Consider the following 16,252-nt stretch of genomic DNA (forward strand, 5'->3'; position numbering starts at 1 on the left):
TCGCCCTTATCCGCAGCCGCTTTTGTTTATAACAACTGCTGGATTGCGCAAGAGCTTCAACTCCAGCTTGCATTTGAATCAGACGATTCAATTCGGCAATAATAACCGAATTTACCAAATTTAATTCCATTTTTTCCCTTTTTAAAAATGTAAATAATATAAAACAGACGTTTAAAATTAACTGTCAGAGGAAATGCGAATGAGAAAATGTAAACGACTTTTAAATGACTCATTTGAAATGCGCATTTGGGCTCAATGTAAATGTAATATTAATGATGTGCTGAGTCAATACTTTTATCCAATACTCTCGATACTCGGTACCGAAACATTTAGGTTTCGAATAAAAGCGCACATAGGCCAAAAATATCGAGAAAACGGTTCAGGGTAGACTCGCCTATCAAAACACGAATGTAGGAGCCAATAGAGCGTTTAATACTGATTCAAATGAAAGATGTGTATATGTCGGTTCGAGACCATAATGCAGAGAAACTCTTAAAGCATTTTTGTTCCAGCTGAATCGGATGATATCATTTTTGTAGGCCTGGGGGCAGATTCTGTAACCAGTTAGCGACAATTTTCGAATCGGTATTGGTTTTGTTGACGTATGATATGATTTTTATGTCAACAAGTGCAACATCGATCCAGAACTTGTCGCTAACTAGTTACAGAATCTCCCCCCTGAAAGGCTTCTTCATCCGTCAAAGCATTTTTCTTGAACCTTGGATCGACTAAGGTTAAAACTGATAAAATAATATTTCTCCGTTGCGATAAGTTCAAGGGTTTTAGCCGATACCATATAAATTAGTAATGAAAGTTTTTTCTAAACTTGAAATGCATATAATGGCGAAGGTTCAATGTAAAGAATCGGTATCGGGTACCGAAAACGAAGTAGTATAAATTCAAGACACGCATTTGGTTGGAGACTGTGTTGGTTATGGTGGTCATAAGTTCAGCCAACATATTCAATGGTCCATTACCCGGAGCTGCCCCAATGTGATGAGTAGATTTTAGTGAGCCTCAAAAACCACTCCCTCTGGTTACAAACTGGATATCTGAATATTGGAAATAGCAATTATCTTTTTAAAATGAGGTACAAAGGTATTAGTACGGTTGTTTCCATGAACCAATTAGAACAAATCTGACCGGTTGAGAAGCAGCCATTTGTAATAGGAATTGAGAAAAAAGTGTGTGACGTTCGTAGTTTTGAAGTTTGCTATATGTGTTTTGCTTCTTTCTTTATGTGTATTTTGTCGGTGGTTTATTTCAGTGATTTTTAAGTGATTTTTTGTGCAAATGTAATTAAAATGAAGTGCGCGGTGATTGGATGCAAAAACACGTACAAAAAATATAAAATAAAATAAAATGGTTAGCACAAACATGTGCACCACATTTCTTGCATTTTTTCTTTATGCTTCGTCTTCATATTCTTTGTTTACTTTTCACAGAAAATAACATGGCGCCGAAATTACAAACGTCAGCCAGAAAATTACTTTTTTCTTTTGCTTCATCTTGTCAGATCTTGTGTAGTTGGATCATGGGTTGTTGCTCCCTTTCATACCACAGTAATTTTGTATGCAACTCTGAATCAGCAAAATCCATACTCCTTCTCATTATCAACCTTGATCAGGTTTTACGCCGAGGAATACTCAAAAAGGATTATAACTGTATATTGTGGTTCGTCAGCTGTTACTAATAATCAAAATTGTGTGAAAAAGTTTTCCTTTGTAATCAAATGCGGGCATGAAATATCGTTTTTGATACAATTATTGATATAAAATTTTGATTCATCTGCCACTAGTATGATAATTCAGTGACCAAAGTATTCGCTGCGGAGCGTTCATTGTAGCAAGCACTGGCATTACTCGCATTGCCGTCGAAGCGACGCTGGCGCTAATGCAAAGTCAAAGTTGTATGTGGACGGGCCTTTATTGTTTACTTTTTTATTATTTATTTGTGTAATGGCAACCATGTACACAGATTGAAAGGTGCTGCAGAAAAGTCAGTATGGTGCGAAAATAAACCAAAACAGTTCTGTGGAAAATTTTATGTAAATAAAAGATTGTGCTAGAAGAACTATTGCAACTTGAAGAATTGTGTAAGCATTTATGTATGTAGCTATAAAATATCTTTAATATTCTTGCAATTTCAACTAGCTGAGTGCTATTTTATTCTATTATAACTGCAATAAAAGAGGCATGGAGTATCCATGCAAAGAGGAGGTGTTGCTCTGCAATCACGCCCGTCGCCATACGTTTTGTTTACTTGTATTTCATTCGAAGTATAGAAAAACAATGTTTACAATAAACAAACGACCCTTTAAAGTTTATTTTGTATGTGATATTCAATAACAGTTTAACCGAAACGATAATCTGGCTTGGTAAGTCTTAATTTAAACCAGGAACATTCGAATGGCTTGCCCCTCCGTATGAAGGTTTATGGAGACTATATGTAAAAAATCTATCCTTCCATTTACCTGCATATACATAAATATGTTTATATATATTTGCGGCTAAACATATTGGATACAAAACTGAGTATTATTTCAACAAGTTCCAACTGTGGTAATATTCATTATGCAGATAGCCTTTTTGACAAAAAGAAATAAATGTCTATGTATGTAGGTACGTATGAATTGATTCCAAAATGCACGCTGTATCCTAAAAAGGCCTTCAGATATCAAAGCGCCTATCTTTTCCGACTTAATCGACAAGACGGAGCACTTGCCTAGGGTACATGGGGCTCCTGTAATACCCTCTGATTTAGAACCGAGGAGGATGACAGACAACCTCTGGACCCGTCAACCTACCGACAGGCCCTGAACGGCATTCACAGGGAATCAGTCTCAAGTTATGTAGACTCCCGCAACCACCGGACGTGGACGGGACAGAACTTTGTCTGCTTCGGGAGACCCGCACTACAATAGCCCAACTTCGCTCTGGCTATTGCAGCAGGCTAAACTCGTCCTTAAGCAGAATCAACGAGGATGTGCCCAACCAATGCCCGGCATATGGAGAGTCGCCACATGACTCCCGGAACCTCTTCACATGCCCTGAGAACCCCACTCAGCTGACGCTCCTGTCCCTATGGTCAGCCCCTGTGGAAGTCGCACACTTCCTAGCTGAAATTGACGACAACCCCGATGGATGAACCGACCTGAACGGGCCTTAGTAGCCGCTACAACAACAACAACACGACAGCCTATGAATGCCTTGATCGGAGCCCAACCACCACCTGTGTCAAATATGGACTTCAACTGTCGAAAGATACCCGCGCTACGCTGGCACAGTTACGGTCTGGATACTGTAGCTGTTACCGGTCCAGACTCGACCCCAGTTAGTGTCCGCATGTGGAGACTCCCGTCTTCACATGCCAGCTCATTCCCACTCAACTAACGCCCCTCTCCCTTTGGTCCGACCCTATTGACACTGACACTGCCTGGGCAATGATTGGAGGATGAACCGAAATAGGCGGTTCAACAAGAACAAAAACTCAACAGTATATGGTCGCAATATATTCCCTATAAGGACAGTTGCTTTGGTTGTAATATTATAAGCAATGTAGTTTTGTAGAGCTGACTGAGTGATGATGATGAAACGCTCAAGTTCTGATTTTTTTTTTAATCATATAAGAAAACATTTCTCGTGACTGTGACGTAAGTTGGAAATAGCGGCGCCTTTAAGTGATCTAGAATGTTTGCCTTACCACCATTAGCAAATTTCCGCATATCCTACAACGCGTTTCATGATCATTTTTGCCATTTTGTATATGCATAACCTGAAGATAATTTAGGTATGATGTCTTTTTAAGTGAAGCGATTCTAAAAGACTTGCGCAACAGGGACTGAAAAAAGTGCTTCCCTGCATGCTTCCTAGGAAAGTTTTTCCTATTTACAATTTACATAGCATTACAAATAAGATTCATTAAGCATTTTAAGTGTAAATAAAACTATTTGATATGAACCTTACGTAAATTCCTTAAAGAAGTATGAGTTTAATGAATTAGGAAACACTTTCAAAAAACTTCTTCAAAGGGCATCCTACAAAAGCCCTTCTGAAAGCTCTGAATAGCGAAAGCAGAAGCCCTTCAATTTGTGCCGCTCCATACAAAAAATGAAGGAGAAAGGAATAACTTTCAGAAAGGCCTTTTGGATTAGATTATAGCTCCGGATATTATATACTGGTTAGTATTTCTGTATGACCCCACAGCCGTGTACCTGAACAGAAATTTGCACTTTTTTGGCATTTGCCCGAAAAATTAAGATTTTAACCAAATAAACTAAACAGAAATAGGGTAAACTCACCAGATGTTCAACATGTTATAAATAACGTTCCTTATCAATTTTAGACTACTAATGACAGAAAGCTTAACCTATTTTTTTCCTAGCAAAAATCTGTTAAAAATTGGAGTGTCTGCATTGACCTTCATTAAAAAAACAGGACATTTTAAGTGTGGACCAGGACATCAGGACGATTTGTATAAATCAGGACAAATCCTGGAAAACCAGGACGTCTGGCAGCCCTATCTTACGGCTAACTCCGTCCATACTTCGCCTCATTTTTATTTCTTCAACTACTATGTAATACAAAAAAAGCATCACACCTTATCGTCAGCAAAAAGCAAACAATGAAACAATTGATTTAGTTGCTGTTATCGCAAGCAAAATTTATCAAATACCCAGCCGCCATATATCATCAGTGCATAACTAAATCATACATAGAATTTGCATTTTAGCCGCTAAATGGAAGTGTGAATTTCGCAGCAATATGTATTTATGTATACATATGTACGATGTGGTATTGAACAGGTAACAACAGCAAAAGGGCAGATTATTTTTCGTGCGTTTAGCCTCTGAATTGCAATTTTTGTTTACATTTTACTTTAAAATTACAAAGTTTAGACCATTTTTGTCATTTTAGAGTACAAAATCAACCACAAAATACACAAAGCAGATCATTTTTGCTCTTATACTGAGCTTACATATATTTATTAGGGAGGTTCTCAAAGTCTTGCAAAGCCCTTGCGCGGCGCAATTGAATTACAACTTCAATTTCTTTGCGCTCCCTCTTCTACTTGCCTATCTCTCACTGCGTCATTTAATTAATGGGCCATTCCATTGTGACTGGTGGGATATTTTACTCCCGAATGTATTCAGTTGCGTATTATATCTATGCCGTCTTAACTTATTCAACAATGAAAGATATTTTTCAGCATACATATGGACATATGTATGTATGTAGATAGATAACTAGTGTATAAAATTTCTTAAAAAAAAAATACCAAACGATTTCTATGTTCTTTGTAACTATCAATTGAATGAGTGTGACTGGTGGTGACTGAAAATCCCTCTATTTTACCTTTGCGCACTCAGAAACGAAGTTTGACCAAAATACTTAATTTTGAAGGCAAATTTTTTGTGTTGTAAAATATATACTATACGCTTTTGTTTTCAATAAAAATTAGGCTGATACATCCATCGTAGAAATATTAAATAATATTTAAATTTGTAACTAGTTTGACAGATCCATGTGACTGGTATAAAATAATTATATATGAAGTAAAAGTTTCCATAGACAAAAGCTACAGCTTCCCTTAATTTGTTTAATATATTTTTTTCAACGGACTAATTATATGTGGTCATTTAGCAAAAACTACTGAAGTAGGGATAATTAAGGCATTTTAAAATGTATGCCGTTTCCCTCTTTCACATGGAATGACCCTAATGACGCTTTATTGTGCAGACGCATACAAATAGAAATATAAATACAGAGTAGGTAGTATCCCTGTAGGATGTCTTGATAAACTCAGAATGCTAAATAAAGTAGACCTTAATGCTTTTAACCAGTTGCAAATTTGGTTCAAAACAAGCCCGGCCTTTTCTGTGTTCAATTGCCCTTTTCTGCGTGGAAACCAGCAGTACGTCCAATATAGCGTTCTACTTAACACTGTGCTTTAAATTCGAGCCTCTCAAAGTTTAATTGACTTACCTAACATTACACCTGGCAAATCGCCTACCCAACATCACGGATAGCTTTGCTTTTCCAGACTATCTTTGGTCTACTTACAAAACCACTATTCTTAAGGCGGATTCATCATTCAAGTTTTGAACTAAAGAACTTTTTTCAGTTGCTCTTCCAGGGAGAGAAACACAACAACAACCACTTGGAAGAAAAGTTCTGAAGTAGAACAATGAATTCGCCTTTATGGTTTTAATTTAAGAACAATTAGCTCCATCTTTCCTGCAGGTATATTCCGTAAACGTATGTATGTACATTAGGGTGACTCTTACACATCTTTTGAGTGAGATACATTTTTCTGTACTACTCTTCAGTTGCATGTGTAATGCACCTACACCCAGAAAAAACATTCCTTGATGCTAGGAAAAAATTATATTGTTCTAAGGAAATTTTACCTTGAAATGGCTCCAATGACATGGCTGCCTTAATATNATAAAAAATAAAAATAAATAAGGAAATTTTACCTTGAAATGGCTCCAATGACATGGCTGCCTTAATATGAGTAAACGATTTGACTCAGTTTAAGGAAAAAAACAATTCTATAGTTTTAAGTACTATTTTCTTTCTTCTTAGGAAAAATTAACTTGCCGTGAAAGGAATAAGTATGTCATTTTACTCGCTGCGCCCAAATAGTCACAATGACTGACAGAGCAAAGCTCTGGAGCGCTGGTCGAGAGATGCAAGGTTCGATTACCAGAGCAGGGAATTTTTGTTAAATAATTTTATAAATTGTATTTAGAAAAATGTATCATTAATTTTCTATGATATTTGGGTATTTTGGTATTTCCATATGCAATTAATTTTGCAATTTGTAGTTTATATTTAAATTGAAATAATTGACTTATCTTACTCTAACCACCTCTAACCGGACTCGAAGCTGCGATCTCAGAACCAGCGGCAGTAATGTTCACGCGACGCGGCAGCCGACGTTTGCCAGGAAATCAATTAACTTCGTCTTAACAGCATAGACAAAATTATTACTTATATTGAGTAAATACACTTGCTCAAATTAATGACGCACTATTTTTAGTATGAACCTGAATTACGGAAATACTTCCCAAATTGATAAACTTTTTCGTAATATTAAGAAAAAAACAGTAACTCTAAAATAAATAGAATGTTTTCTTGTTTTAAGGAAATGCTTTTTTCTGAGTGTACACATGAGGAAAACGATATGTATATGTGCGCGACGCTAAATCTATTTACAGTGAATTTGCGTTGTCAGCTTTCTATTTACACATCAGTCTGTTATTAAAAGCGTTCTAAAATTTTAACTAGGACCCACTATTTAAAAGGTTGTATATAATAGTACAGTTTATGGACATACATAGGTATGGGTACGGTCTTATAAGAGCCACCCTAATGTGGATATATTCACACATTCATTCGCGGGTGCTACTTTGATAAACAAGCAAACCTAACGATTTTATCATTTTAACACAAAAGGAAGTTTTCTAATTTACAAAAATTCTTTTGTCATCGTTGCCATTTTATCGCCAATATTTTATATTTTTTTTTTAGATTTCTTTGTGTATAGGCAATTGCGTTGTCTATACGGCGGTAGCTACTAAAAAATTCATTCAACGAGCTCTACTGGTGCTGAATGCCGAGTTTCAATTGCTTGCAAAATTCACCAAATAAATAGTTTATCTTACCACCATACCACCATAAAAAGAAAATTTCTTAAATGAAGATATTACAAAAACTTGGGTGAATCAAGCGTTCGAAACGTGTAATTGAAGTATTTAATATAAGCTAGAAAGGAGGTATAACGCCAGCGTAAAATCTTCTTCAAGAACTTCAACGAAAAAAGTTGAGCGCATCTTTGTCAGCTCATTGCATCATCATTTTTATGTTTATATTTGTCTGGCATTTTATATGACCGAACCAGTTTAGTCATTTTATTACTATGAATCATCTAAAATCAATATAAACTTAGTATGTAAGTATGTATTTTTGCAGTTATGATAAGGTGATGATGTATTTAGCGACTTTGGATTTTAGAAATTTAGAACTTATTATTCTTAAATCTGTTATTCCCCTGCAGTAAACTCAAAGGCTCCACTTTTTGATTAATATCCTTTTTGCTTGTATCCTTTTTCAGATGCCTGCTAAGAACAAACTACACTTAAAAAATACAATATATAGCAGCGCTTTTCTTGGCGCCAATAGGTCAATATTTTAAAGCAATGGCAAAATGTATGAACTCGAAGCATAATAAGAATGAGAAACAAACGCATTCACCCAATTTTAAAAATGAAGCTTAAACACTTGCTGATTAATCAAAAGCTTAATTAAAAAATTAAAAAATCTCGAAAAAGAAGCAACCGCTTAAATAATATAAAAAGTAGGGACAGTATAAAAAAAGTAAACGAGACGGCAGAAAAAGCGCTAAATTTTCGTAAAAGAAAACACAAAAAAAATCAAAAGCATAATACTCAAATTCTGCCCAACCGCCTGCCACAGTCGAAAGTAGACGGCTGGAGGTTGGTGCATACAAAATTGGGTCAAAAGTTGAACAGCTATACGAGCGCGTCGCCCCACTCTGCACGCCGGCGAGCCGACGCCGACGCCGACGGGGACGCCAACGCAGTGTGTTGTGTAAAAGGGAAAATGTTAAGCAAAACACAAAAGCTCATACTTGGCATCATAATATTGTTACTGGTCGATGTAATTTGGGTATCATCCAGTGAACTAACAAAGGTACATATATTCAAATAATTATATGTGTGTATGCTATTTAAATAATTTCACTTTATCTTTCTTTAGTTTCTTTATGAAAATGAGAAGTTCGATAAGCCATTCTTTTGCACTTACTTTAAGACTTCGATGTTTGCCATTTATTTGGTTGTAATCGGCTTGGTGACACCTTGGCGAGAGTCTTGTGAACGTCAAAATGGCAGCTACACGGTGCGTATACATATGTGCGATATAAAATTCTACATCGATGATATTTTATTTATATCGCCTTGAATTTCACTCAAGGCTTGATTGGCTTCAAAAAGCAATGTCAGAGCCATTTCTTGTTTTGTCGGACCTCGCGCCGCTATTTATTTTAAAAACATATAAGATAAAATAATTGAATTTGTAGTATTGATGCTGTTTCTATATTATAGGTTATGGATCAAGTGGCGGATGATGAGAACTATTACGCAACCAATCCCTCACTGGTATTTTACCCAAAACTGCATTCCTTTTTCAATTTACTAAATTAAAAATCTATACATTTGCTTTCAGAGTGATCCCACATTCATCCCGATACGCTCGAGTGGAGCCATATCGGGCACAGAGAGCGATGATTCCAGCATTCGTAGCGTGCGTTTTAGTAAAATGGCTGAAGTGCGCGAAATGTCTGCACATGAAGCAACGGAAGCGTTAATGGCGCGGCTTTCCTATGCTGCTAGCATGCGCATACGCAGACAAAAATCACATCATAAGACCGCTAAGACAGCGCTACTCTTCTGTGTGCTGGTAAGTGGAGTTCTCAAAACTTTGTTCTCCATATAACGTTTTCCTATTTTATTACAGTGGTTTATTGCAAATTATTTTTTCCAATTATCACTCGAGTTGGGGGAAACAGCAATGGTAACTTTACTGAGCTCCTCATCTTCCTTCTTCACACTTGTGCTAGCGGCTTTCTTTCCTTCCTCTGTAGGTGATAAATTTACAATAACCAAATTTATTGCAGTTGCTATGAATATTGGTGGAATTGTGAGTAATCGGCAATCGCTTTTAGCAAAGTTATTAAATTCAATTTTTTTTTTNATAAGCCATTCTTTTGCACTTACTTTAAGACTTCGATGTTTGCCATTTATTTGGTTGTAATCGGCTTGGTGACACCTTGGCGAGAGTCTTGTGAACGTCAAAATGGCAGCTACACGGTGCGTATACATATGTGCGATATAAAATTCTACATCGATGATACTTCATTTATATAGCCTTGAATTTCACTCAAGGCTTGATGGACTTCAAAAAGCAATGTCAGAGCCATTTCTTGTTTTGTCGGACCTCGCGCCGCTATTTATTTTAAAAACATATAAGATAAAATAATTGAATTTGTAGTATTGATGCTGTTTCTATATTATAGGTTATGGATCAAGTGGCGGATGATGAGAACTATTACGCAACCAATCCCTCACTGGTATTTTACCCAAAACTGCATTCCTTTTTCAATTTACTAAATTTAAAATCTATACATTTGCTTTCAGAGTGATCCCACATTCATTCCGATACGCTCGAGTGGAGCCATATCGGGCACAGAGAGCGATGATTCCAGCATTCGTAGCGTGCGTTTTAGTAAAATGGCTGAAGTGCGCGAAATGTCTGCACATGAAGCAACGGAAGCGTTAATGGCGCGGCTTTCCTATGCTGCTAGCATGCGCATACGCAGACAAAAGTCACATCATAAGACCGCTAAGACAGCGCTACTCTTCTGTGTGCTGGTAAGTGGAGTTCTCAAAACTTTGTTCTCCATATAACGTTTTCCTATTTTATTACAGTGGTTTATTGCAAATTATTTTTTCCAATTATCACTCGAGTTGGGGGAAACAGCAATGGTAACTTTACTGAGCTCCTCATCTTCCTTCTTCACACTTGTGCTAGCGGCTTTCTTTCCTTCCTCTGTAGGTGATAAATTTACAATAACCAAATTTATTGCAGTTGCTATGAATATTGGTGGAATTGTGAGTAATCGGCAATCGCTTTTAGCAAAGTTATTAAATTCAATTTTTTTTTTTTAGGTCGTCGTTACTATTTCTGATATACATGAAGCAAGATTTTCTCGTGGTGCTCTTTTGGCGCTATTCAGTGCTTTCTTCTATGCCGCTTATCTAGTTTTTGTAAAACGAAAAAGCGACACCGAGGAAAAAGTTGACATTCCACTCTTTTTTGGTNGTAGGTCGTCGTTACTATTTCTGATATACATGAAGCAAGATTTTCTCGTGGTGCTCTTTTAGCGCTATTCAGTGCTTTCTTCTATGCCGCTTATCTAGTTTTTGTAAAACGAAAAAGCGACACCGAGGAAAAAGTTGACATTCCACTCTTTTTTGGTGAGTCTCTGTCTTTTTATCNTTTTATTTATATCGCCTTGAATTTCACTCAAGGCTTGATTGGCTTCAAAAAGCAATGTCAGAGCCATTTCTTGTTTTGTCGGACCTCGCGCCGCTATTTATTTTAAAAACATATAAGATAAAATAATTGAATTTGTAGTATTGATGCTGTTTCTATATTATAGGTTATGGATCAAGTGGCGGATGATGAGAACTATTACGCAACCAATCCCTCACTGGTATTTTACCCAAAACTGCATTCCTTTTTCAATTTACTAAATTTAAAATCTATACATTTGCTTTCAGAGTGATCCCACATTCATTCCGATACGCTCGAGTGGAGCCATATCGGGCACAGAGAGCGATGATTCCAGCATTCGTAGCGTGCGTTTTAGTAAAATGGCTGAAGTGCGCGAAATGTCTGCACATGAAGCAACGGAAGCGTTAATGGCGCGGCTTTCCTATGCTGCTAGCATGCGCATACGCAGACAAAAATCACATCATAAGACCGCTAAGACAGCGCTACTCTTCTGTGTGCTGGTAAGTGGAGTTCTCAAAACTTTGTTCTCCATATAACGTTTTCCTATTTTATTACAGTGGTTTATTGCAAATTATTTTTTCCAATTATCACTCGAGTTGGGGGAAACAGCAATGGTAACTTTACTGAGCTCCTCATCTTCCTTCTTCACACTTGTGCTAGCGGCTTTCTTTCCTTCCTCTGTAGGTGATAAATTTACAATAACCAAATTTATTGCAGTTGCTATGAATATTGGTGGAATTGTGAGTAATCGGCAATCGCTTTTAGCAAAGTTATTAAATTCAATTTTTTTTTTTTAAGGTCGTCGTTACTATTTCTGATATACATGAAGCAAGATTTTCTCGTGGTGCTCTTTTAGCGCTATTCAGTGCTTTCTTCTATGCCGCTTATCTAGTTTTTGTAAAACGAAAAAGCGACACCGAGGAAAAAGTTGACATTCCACTCTTTTTTGGTGAGTCTCTGTCTTTTTATCTATTTATTCCTTGACCGATAAATTTTTCTTGCTATTTACAGGCTTCGTTGGTCTCTGGAATCTTTTACTCATGTGGCCAATATTCCTTATTTTGAATTTTTTAAAAATCGAACAGTTTGAGCTACCAAATCAAAATCAATTCGCGATACTGTTTTTAAATGGTTTAGTTGGTACTGTGATCTCGGAAGCGCTTTGGCTATGGTATGTTGATCGGAATATTGATTCGCAAATAACCCTTTAGCTAATTTTATATATATTCATCAACAGGGGCTGCTTTCTCACCTCTTCCCTTATTGGCACTATTGCCATGTCTCTGCAAATACCACTATCCATTGTCTTTGATGTTGTTTTAAAGAGAAAGCCATATTCGCCTATGTTTTATATGGGCTCAATACCCATATTTTTGGCGCTAATATTGGTGGCATTGTTAATGCGCAACGATGACTCTGATCCATTAATGAGGCTGTTTAAGGTCATATATCGGAAATCGTGCCGTTGTCGCAAACCAAATATAGTCAGGTGGGTAATAAAAGGCACCTAAATATGCACTTGTCAATTATAGCTTTTTCTTCTCTTGTTTTCAATATTATTTTCGTTTAGAATAAACGATGAGGAACAGCAGGAATCGCTTATTGGCAGTAATGACTGAGCTCACTTCCAGACATTTTGCTCACACTATATATAATGGAATATGTTTGTGAATATGTAGCGATATCATCTTCTAGCTCCTCTGTAGAAAGAAGGAACGTTTTTAAAAACAGTTTCATTCTAAATTGCTCAGAAAGCAAAACAACAATACTCTGGCTGTATTTCGAGTTTAATTCGAATTTTTATTATGAGAAAATACAAATCGCACAAATAATTTATTTCCCTAATATGTAGGTAGTATTCCCTAATATTTGCGCTCCAGGCGGTCTTAGGTTTCTCATTAATTTTATTTTATTTAGTAAAAACATTTTTCTTCCGATTTGTAAATAAACTTTNTCGCAAATGACTCTTTAGCTAATTTTATATATATTCATCAACAGGGGCTGCTTTCTCACCTCTTCCCTAATTGGCACTATTGCCATGTCTCTGCAAATACCACTATCCATTGTCTTTGATGTTGTTTTAAAGAGAAAGCCATATTCGCCTATGTTTTATATGGGCTCAATACCCATATTTTTGGCGCTAATATTGGTGGCATTGTTAATGCGCAACGATGACTCTGATCCATTAATGAGGCTGTTTAAGGTCATATATCGGAAATCGTGCCGTTGTCGCAAACCAAATATAGTCAGGTGGGTAATAACAGGCACCTAAATATGCACTTGTCAATTATAGCTTTTTCTTCTCTTGTTTTTTATATTATTTTCATTTAGAATAAACGATGAGGAACAGCAGGAATCGCTTATTGGCAGTAATGACTGAACTCACTTCCAGACATTTTGCTCACACTATATATAATGGAATATGTTTGTGAATATGTAGCGATATCATCTTCTAGCTCCTCTGTAGAAAGAAGAAACGTTTTTAAAAACAGTTTCATTCTAAATTGCTCAGAAAGCAAAACAACAATACTCTGGCTGTATTTCGAGTTTAATTCGAATTTTTATTATGAGAAAATACAAATCGCACAAATAATTTATTTCCCTAATATGTAGGTAGTATTCCCTAATATTTGCGCTCCAGGCGGTCTTAGGTTTCTCATTAATTTTATTTTATTTAGTAAACACATTTTTCTTCCGATTTGTAAATAAACTTTCATAATTAATTGTGATATTATCGCAGATGCAACTTTTGCAAATATGTTGTACTCAATTATAATTTTTTAATACCAATAATTATGTGTGTCTCTTAATTTAGCTTACATATATGTATATTAGTTTCTTATTTTTTTACGAATGCGATTATTGGTTTTTGTCAGTTTTATTAGCGATTTTTAAAACTAGATAAATAAATATGCCTATATACCTATGTTCACTGCTAGTAATCTCATTATGTAGACTTCAAAGATACAATTTTTAACTGTATTTATACTGTGTATAGNAACATTTTTCTTCCGATTTGTAAATAAACTTTCATAATTAATTGTGATATTATCGCAGATGCAACTTTTGCAAATATGTATGTTGTACTCAATTATAATTTTTTAATACCAATAATTATGTGTGTCTCTTAATTTAGCTCATCACTACATATATGTATATTAGTTTCTTATTTTTTTACGAATGCGATTATTGGTTTTTGTCAGTTTTATTAGCGATTTTTAAAACTAGATAAATATGCCTATATACCTATGTTCACTGCTAGTAATCTCAATATGTAGACTTCAAAGATACAATTTTTAACTGTATTTATACTGTGTATAGTTGTAGCTTGTTAAATTATGTAATCTATTTACAAAAGTTTACATGTATAGCGTATTTAACAATAAAAACAATAATACTAATAATCATTAAACTAAGGAATAAAGCAAATAAAAATTGAAGGTTGAGTAATTGATCTTTTTATGTAGTTTTGGGGAATATTGCTGAAAGTGACTTCACTTACCCAGAGATAACAATCTGGGTCTTTCCGGTTACGTAAAACCGCCTGTCGGGGTCAAAACGTCATCAGTTGGCTTAATTTGACGAATATTTGTAAGTATGGCATTTATTTATGTTTGATTTGACACAAGCCAATACCGATTTATTCAAAGTATTGAATTCATGTCCATAGATATATATTACTCCATAGAAAATTTAAAAACCAAACTGGTAGAGTTCTGTAATAGAAGTACTAGTAGTGACTTTTTGAATAAAATATATACATACAGTGTATTTTCGGCAAAACATCGTTTTATTACTCAACATAGGAAATAGTCACAGGGTCCACTTATGGAAGGCAGTTGACGGGAGCAGTGTTGCATTTAAAGTTTTTGTGCGGAAAATTCAAAAAGTCACTGACTTTAAATTACTTTCATACTTTTACTTTTTGTATAACAGCATTTAATTTGATAAAATTTTTCCTGTACTTATTTGTTTGTCGATAGTCCTCTGCAATAACAACACAATTCAAGATTTAAAATATAAAAACTTACTACTGTTAGGTGACTCAAGAGACATGAGCCTTATCCAATCCATGTATAATCCTTACTACTCCTCGATATATATTACAAGTACTTTCTAAGCAAAAAGCAAAACCGACTTCAATTCCCATATAAAAGTTGAAGAGTACCGTTAATTTCTTTATGATCCAATGATAGGATCTAAACTAAATTAGTATGGGACCACCTCTGAGGTACTACCTTTCCTTAAAAAAAAAGAATTATATAAATTGGTTAACGGGGCCCAAAGTTATGCGATAACATACACAGAGAAAAATATTCCGACCGATTGATAACCTCCTTTTTTGGAGGCGGTTAAAATGTTTATGTTTTATTTATTTTATAAAATACTTACATAACATTAACAATTATAATATAAACCATAAAACAGCGCTAGCAGCAGAGGCTTTCGGTTAAAAATAAAAATCAATCCAATTTGAAAACGGAAAAAGGGCTAAAACGATTGCATGCGGCAAAGAACGTAAATGTATAAGAAGCGACAACTCGTTACTTTGAAAATGTGCCGGGACGATTTTGACCGTATCTGAAAGGTTGAGATGAGGAGTTCGTCTCCCTTTTGACTCTATTCACGGCAGATTTTTGATTTTCGCCTCGAATGCGGAAAATGCCAGCAAAACAGAAGAAAAGCGGCAAATGTGTGTGAATTTCTGTTGTTATTTCCACAAGTGGTTGAAAAAATGTAATTTAATTTAGAAAATATATAAGTTATGGTGTGAAATATAGGATATTCAGTGCTTGTGTAAAATACGGAGGTGCTTGATGTGAAAGTGTCTATATTAATAATAATAAAAAGTGTTTGTGAGTGCAAAGTGTTCGTCAACAAGTGTCGATTGTCGGTGTATGTGGATAAAAGTGATCATTATTTTAAACAAGATCAGTGTACTTTTATATAAAAATGCATTAGTTTAATAAGAAATCTATGCATTTATATATGAGTGTACTTATGTTTTGTTTTCATCTGGAAATTTACATATTTAAAGTGTGCAAAAAAAGTTATGTGTCGGGTGATTTGGTGGATAAAGTGTGTATATGGCGGCTTTATTAGCAAAACCAATGTTTATTATAAAGGGATGGCATAAGTTTAATTTAAAT

At 35.4% G+C, this 16,252-nt stretch overlaps 1 protein-coding gene across 4 annotated transcripts; it reads left to right on the forward strand.

The window, feature by feature from the left end:
- Positions 1 to 1,972: 1,972 nt before the first annotated feature.
- Positions 1,973 to 13,778, forward strand: LOC108363299 (solute carrier family 35 member F5). 4 transcript variants are annotated; one of them, XM_017616634.1, is made up of 11 exons: positions 1,973 to 2,095; positions 8,119 to 8,717; positions 8,784 to 8,861; positions 9,833 to 9,895; positions 10,102 to 10,155; positions 10,223 to 10,456; positions 10,514 to 10,696; positions 10,754 to 10,904; positions 12,114 to 12,273; positions 13,101 to 13,352; positions 13,434 to 13,778. In XM_017616634.1, the coding sequence occupies exons 2-11, from the start codon at positions 8,628 to 8,630 to the stop codon at positions 13,480 to 13,482; spliced, it is 1,314 nt and encodes a 437-aa protein (XP_017472123.1). In that variant the 5' UTR covers positions 1,973 to 2,095; positions 8,119 to 8,627; the 3' UTR covers positions 13,483 to 13,778. The 4 variants fall into 4 exon arrangements, with proteins under 4 accessions (XP_017472123.1, XP_017472125.1, XP_017472122.1 ...); XM_017616636.1 differs by lacking the exons at positions 9,833 to 9,895; positions 10,102 to 10,155; positions 13,101 to 13,352; positions 13,434 to 13,778 and adding exons at positions 9,131 to 9,184; positions 9,252 to 9,312; positions 12,340 to 12,591; positions 12,673 to 13,026 and having other exon boundaries at positions 8,784 to 8,924; positions 10,248 to 10,456; XM_017616633.1 differs by lacking the exons at positions 13,101 to 13,352; positions 13,434 to 13,778 and adding exons at positions 12,340 to 12,591; positions 12,673 to 13,026.
- Positions 13,779 to 16,252: the final 2,474 nt, after the last annotated feature.

Source organism: Rhagoletis zephyria, unplaced genomic scaffold, assembly GCF_001687245.7.
Source record: "Rhagoletis zephyria isolate East Lansing unplaced genomic scaffold, Rhagoletis_zephyria_1.1 Rzeph_scaffold_01238, whole genome shotgun sequence".
NCBI lineage: Eukaryota > Metazoa > Arthropoda > Insecta > Diptera > Tephritidae > Rhagoletis > Rhagoletis zephyria.

Coding starts and splice junctions, on each gene's coding strand:
- LOC108363299 (XM_017616636.1), top strand. CDS start 8,628: ATGTTAAGCAAAACACAAAAGCTCATACTTGGCATCATAATATTGTTA. Junction 10,697..10,753: donor CTATGAATATTGGTGGAATT/GTGAGTAATCGG, acceptor TTTTTTTTTTAG/GTCGTCGTTACTATTTCTGA. Junction 12,274..12,339: donor TCGGAAGCGCTTTGGCTATG/GTATGTTGATCG, acceptor ATTCATCAACAG/GGGCTGCTTTCTCACCTCTT.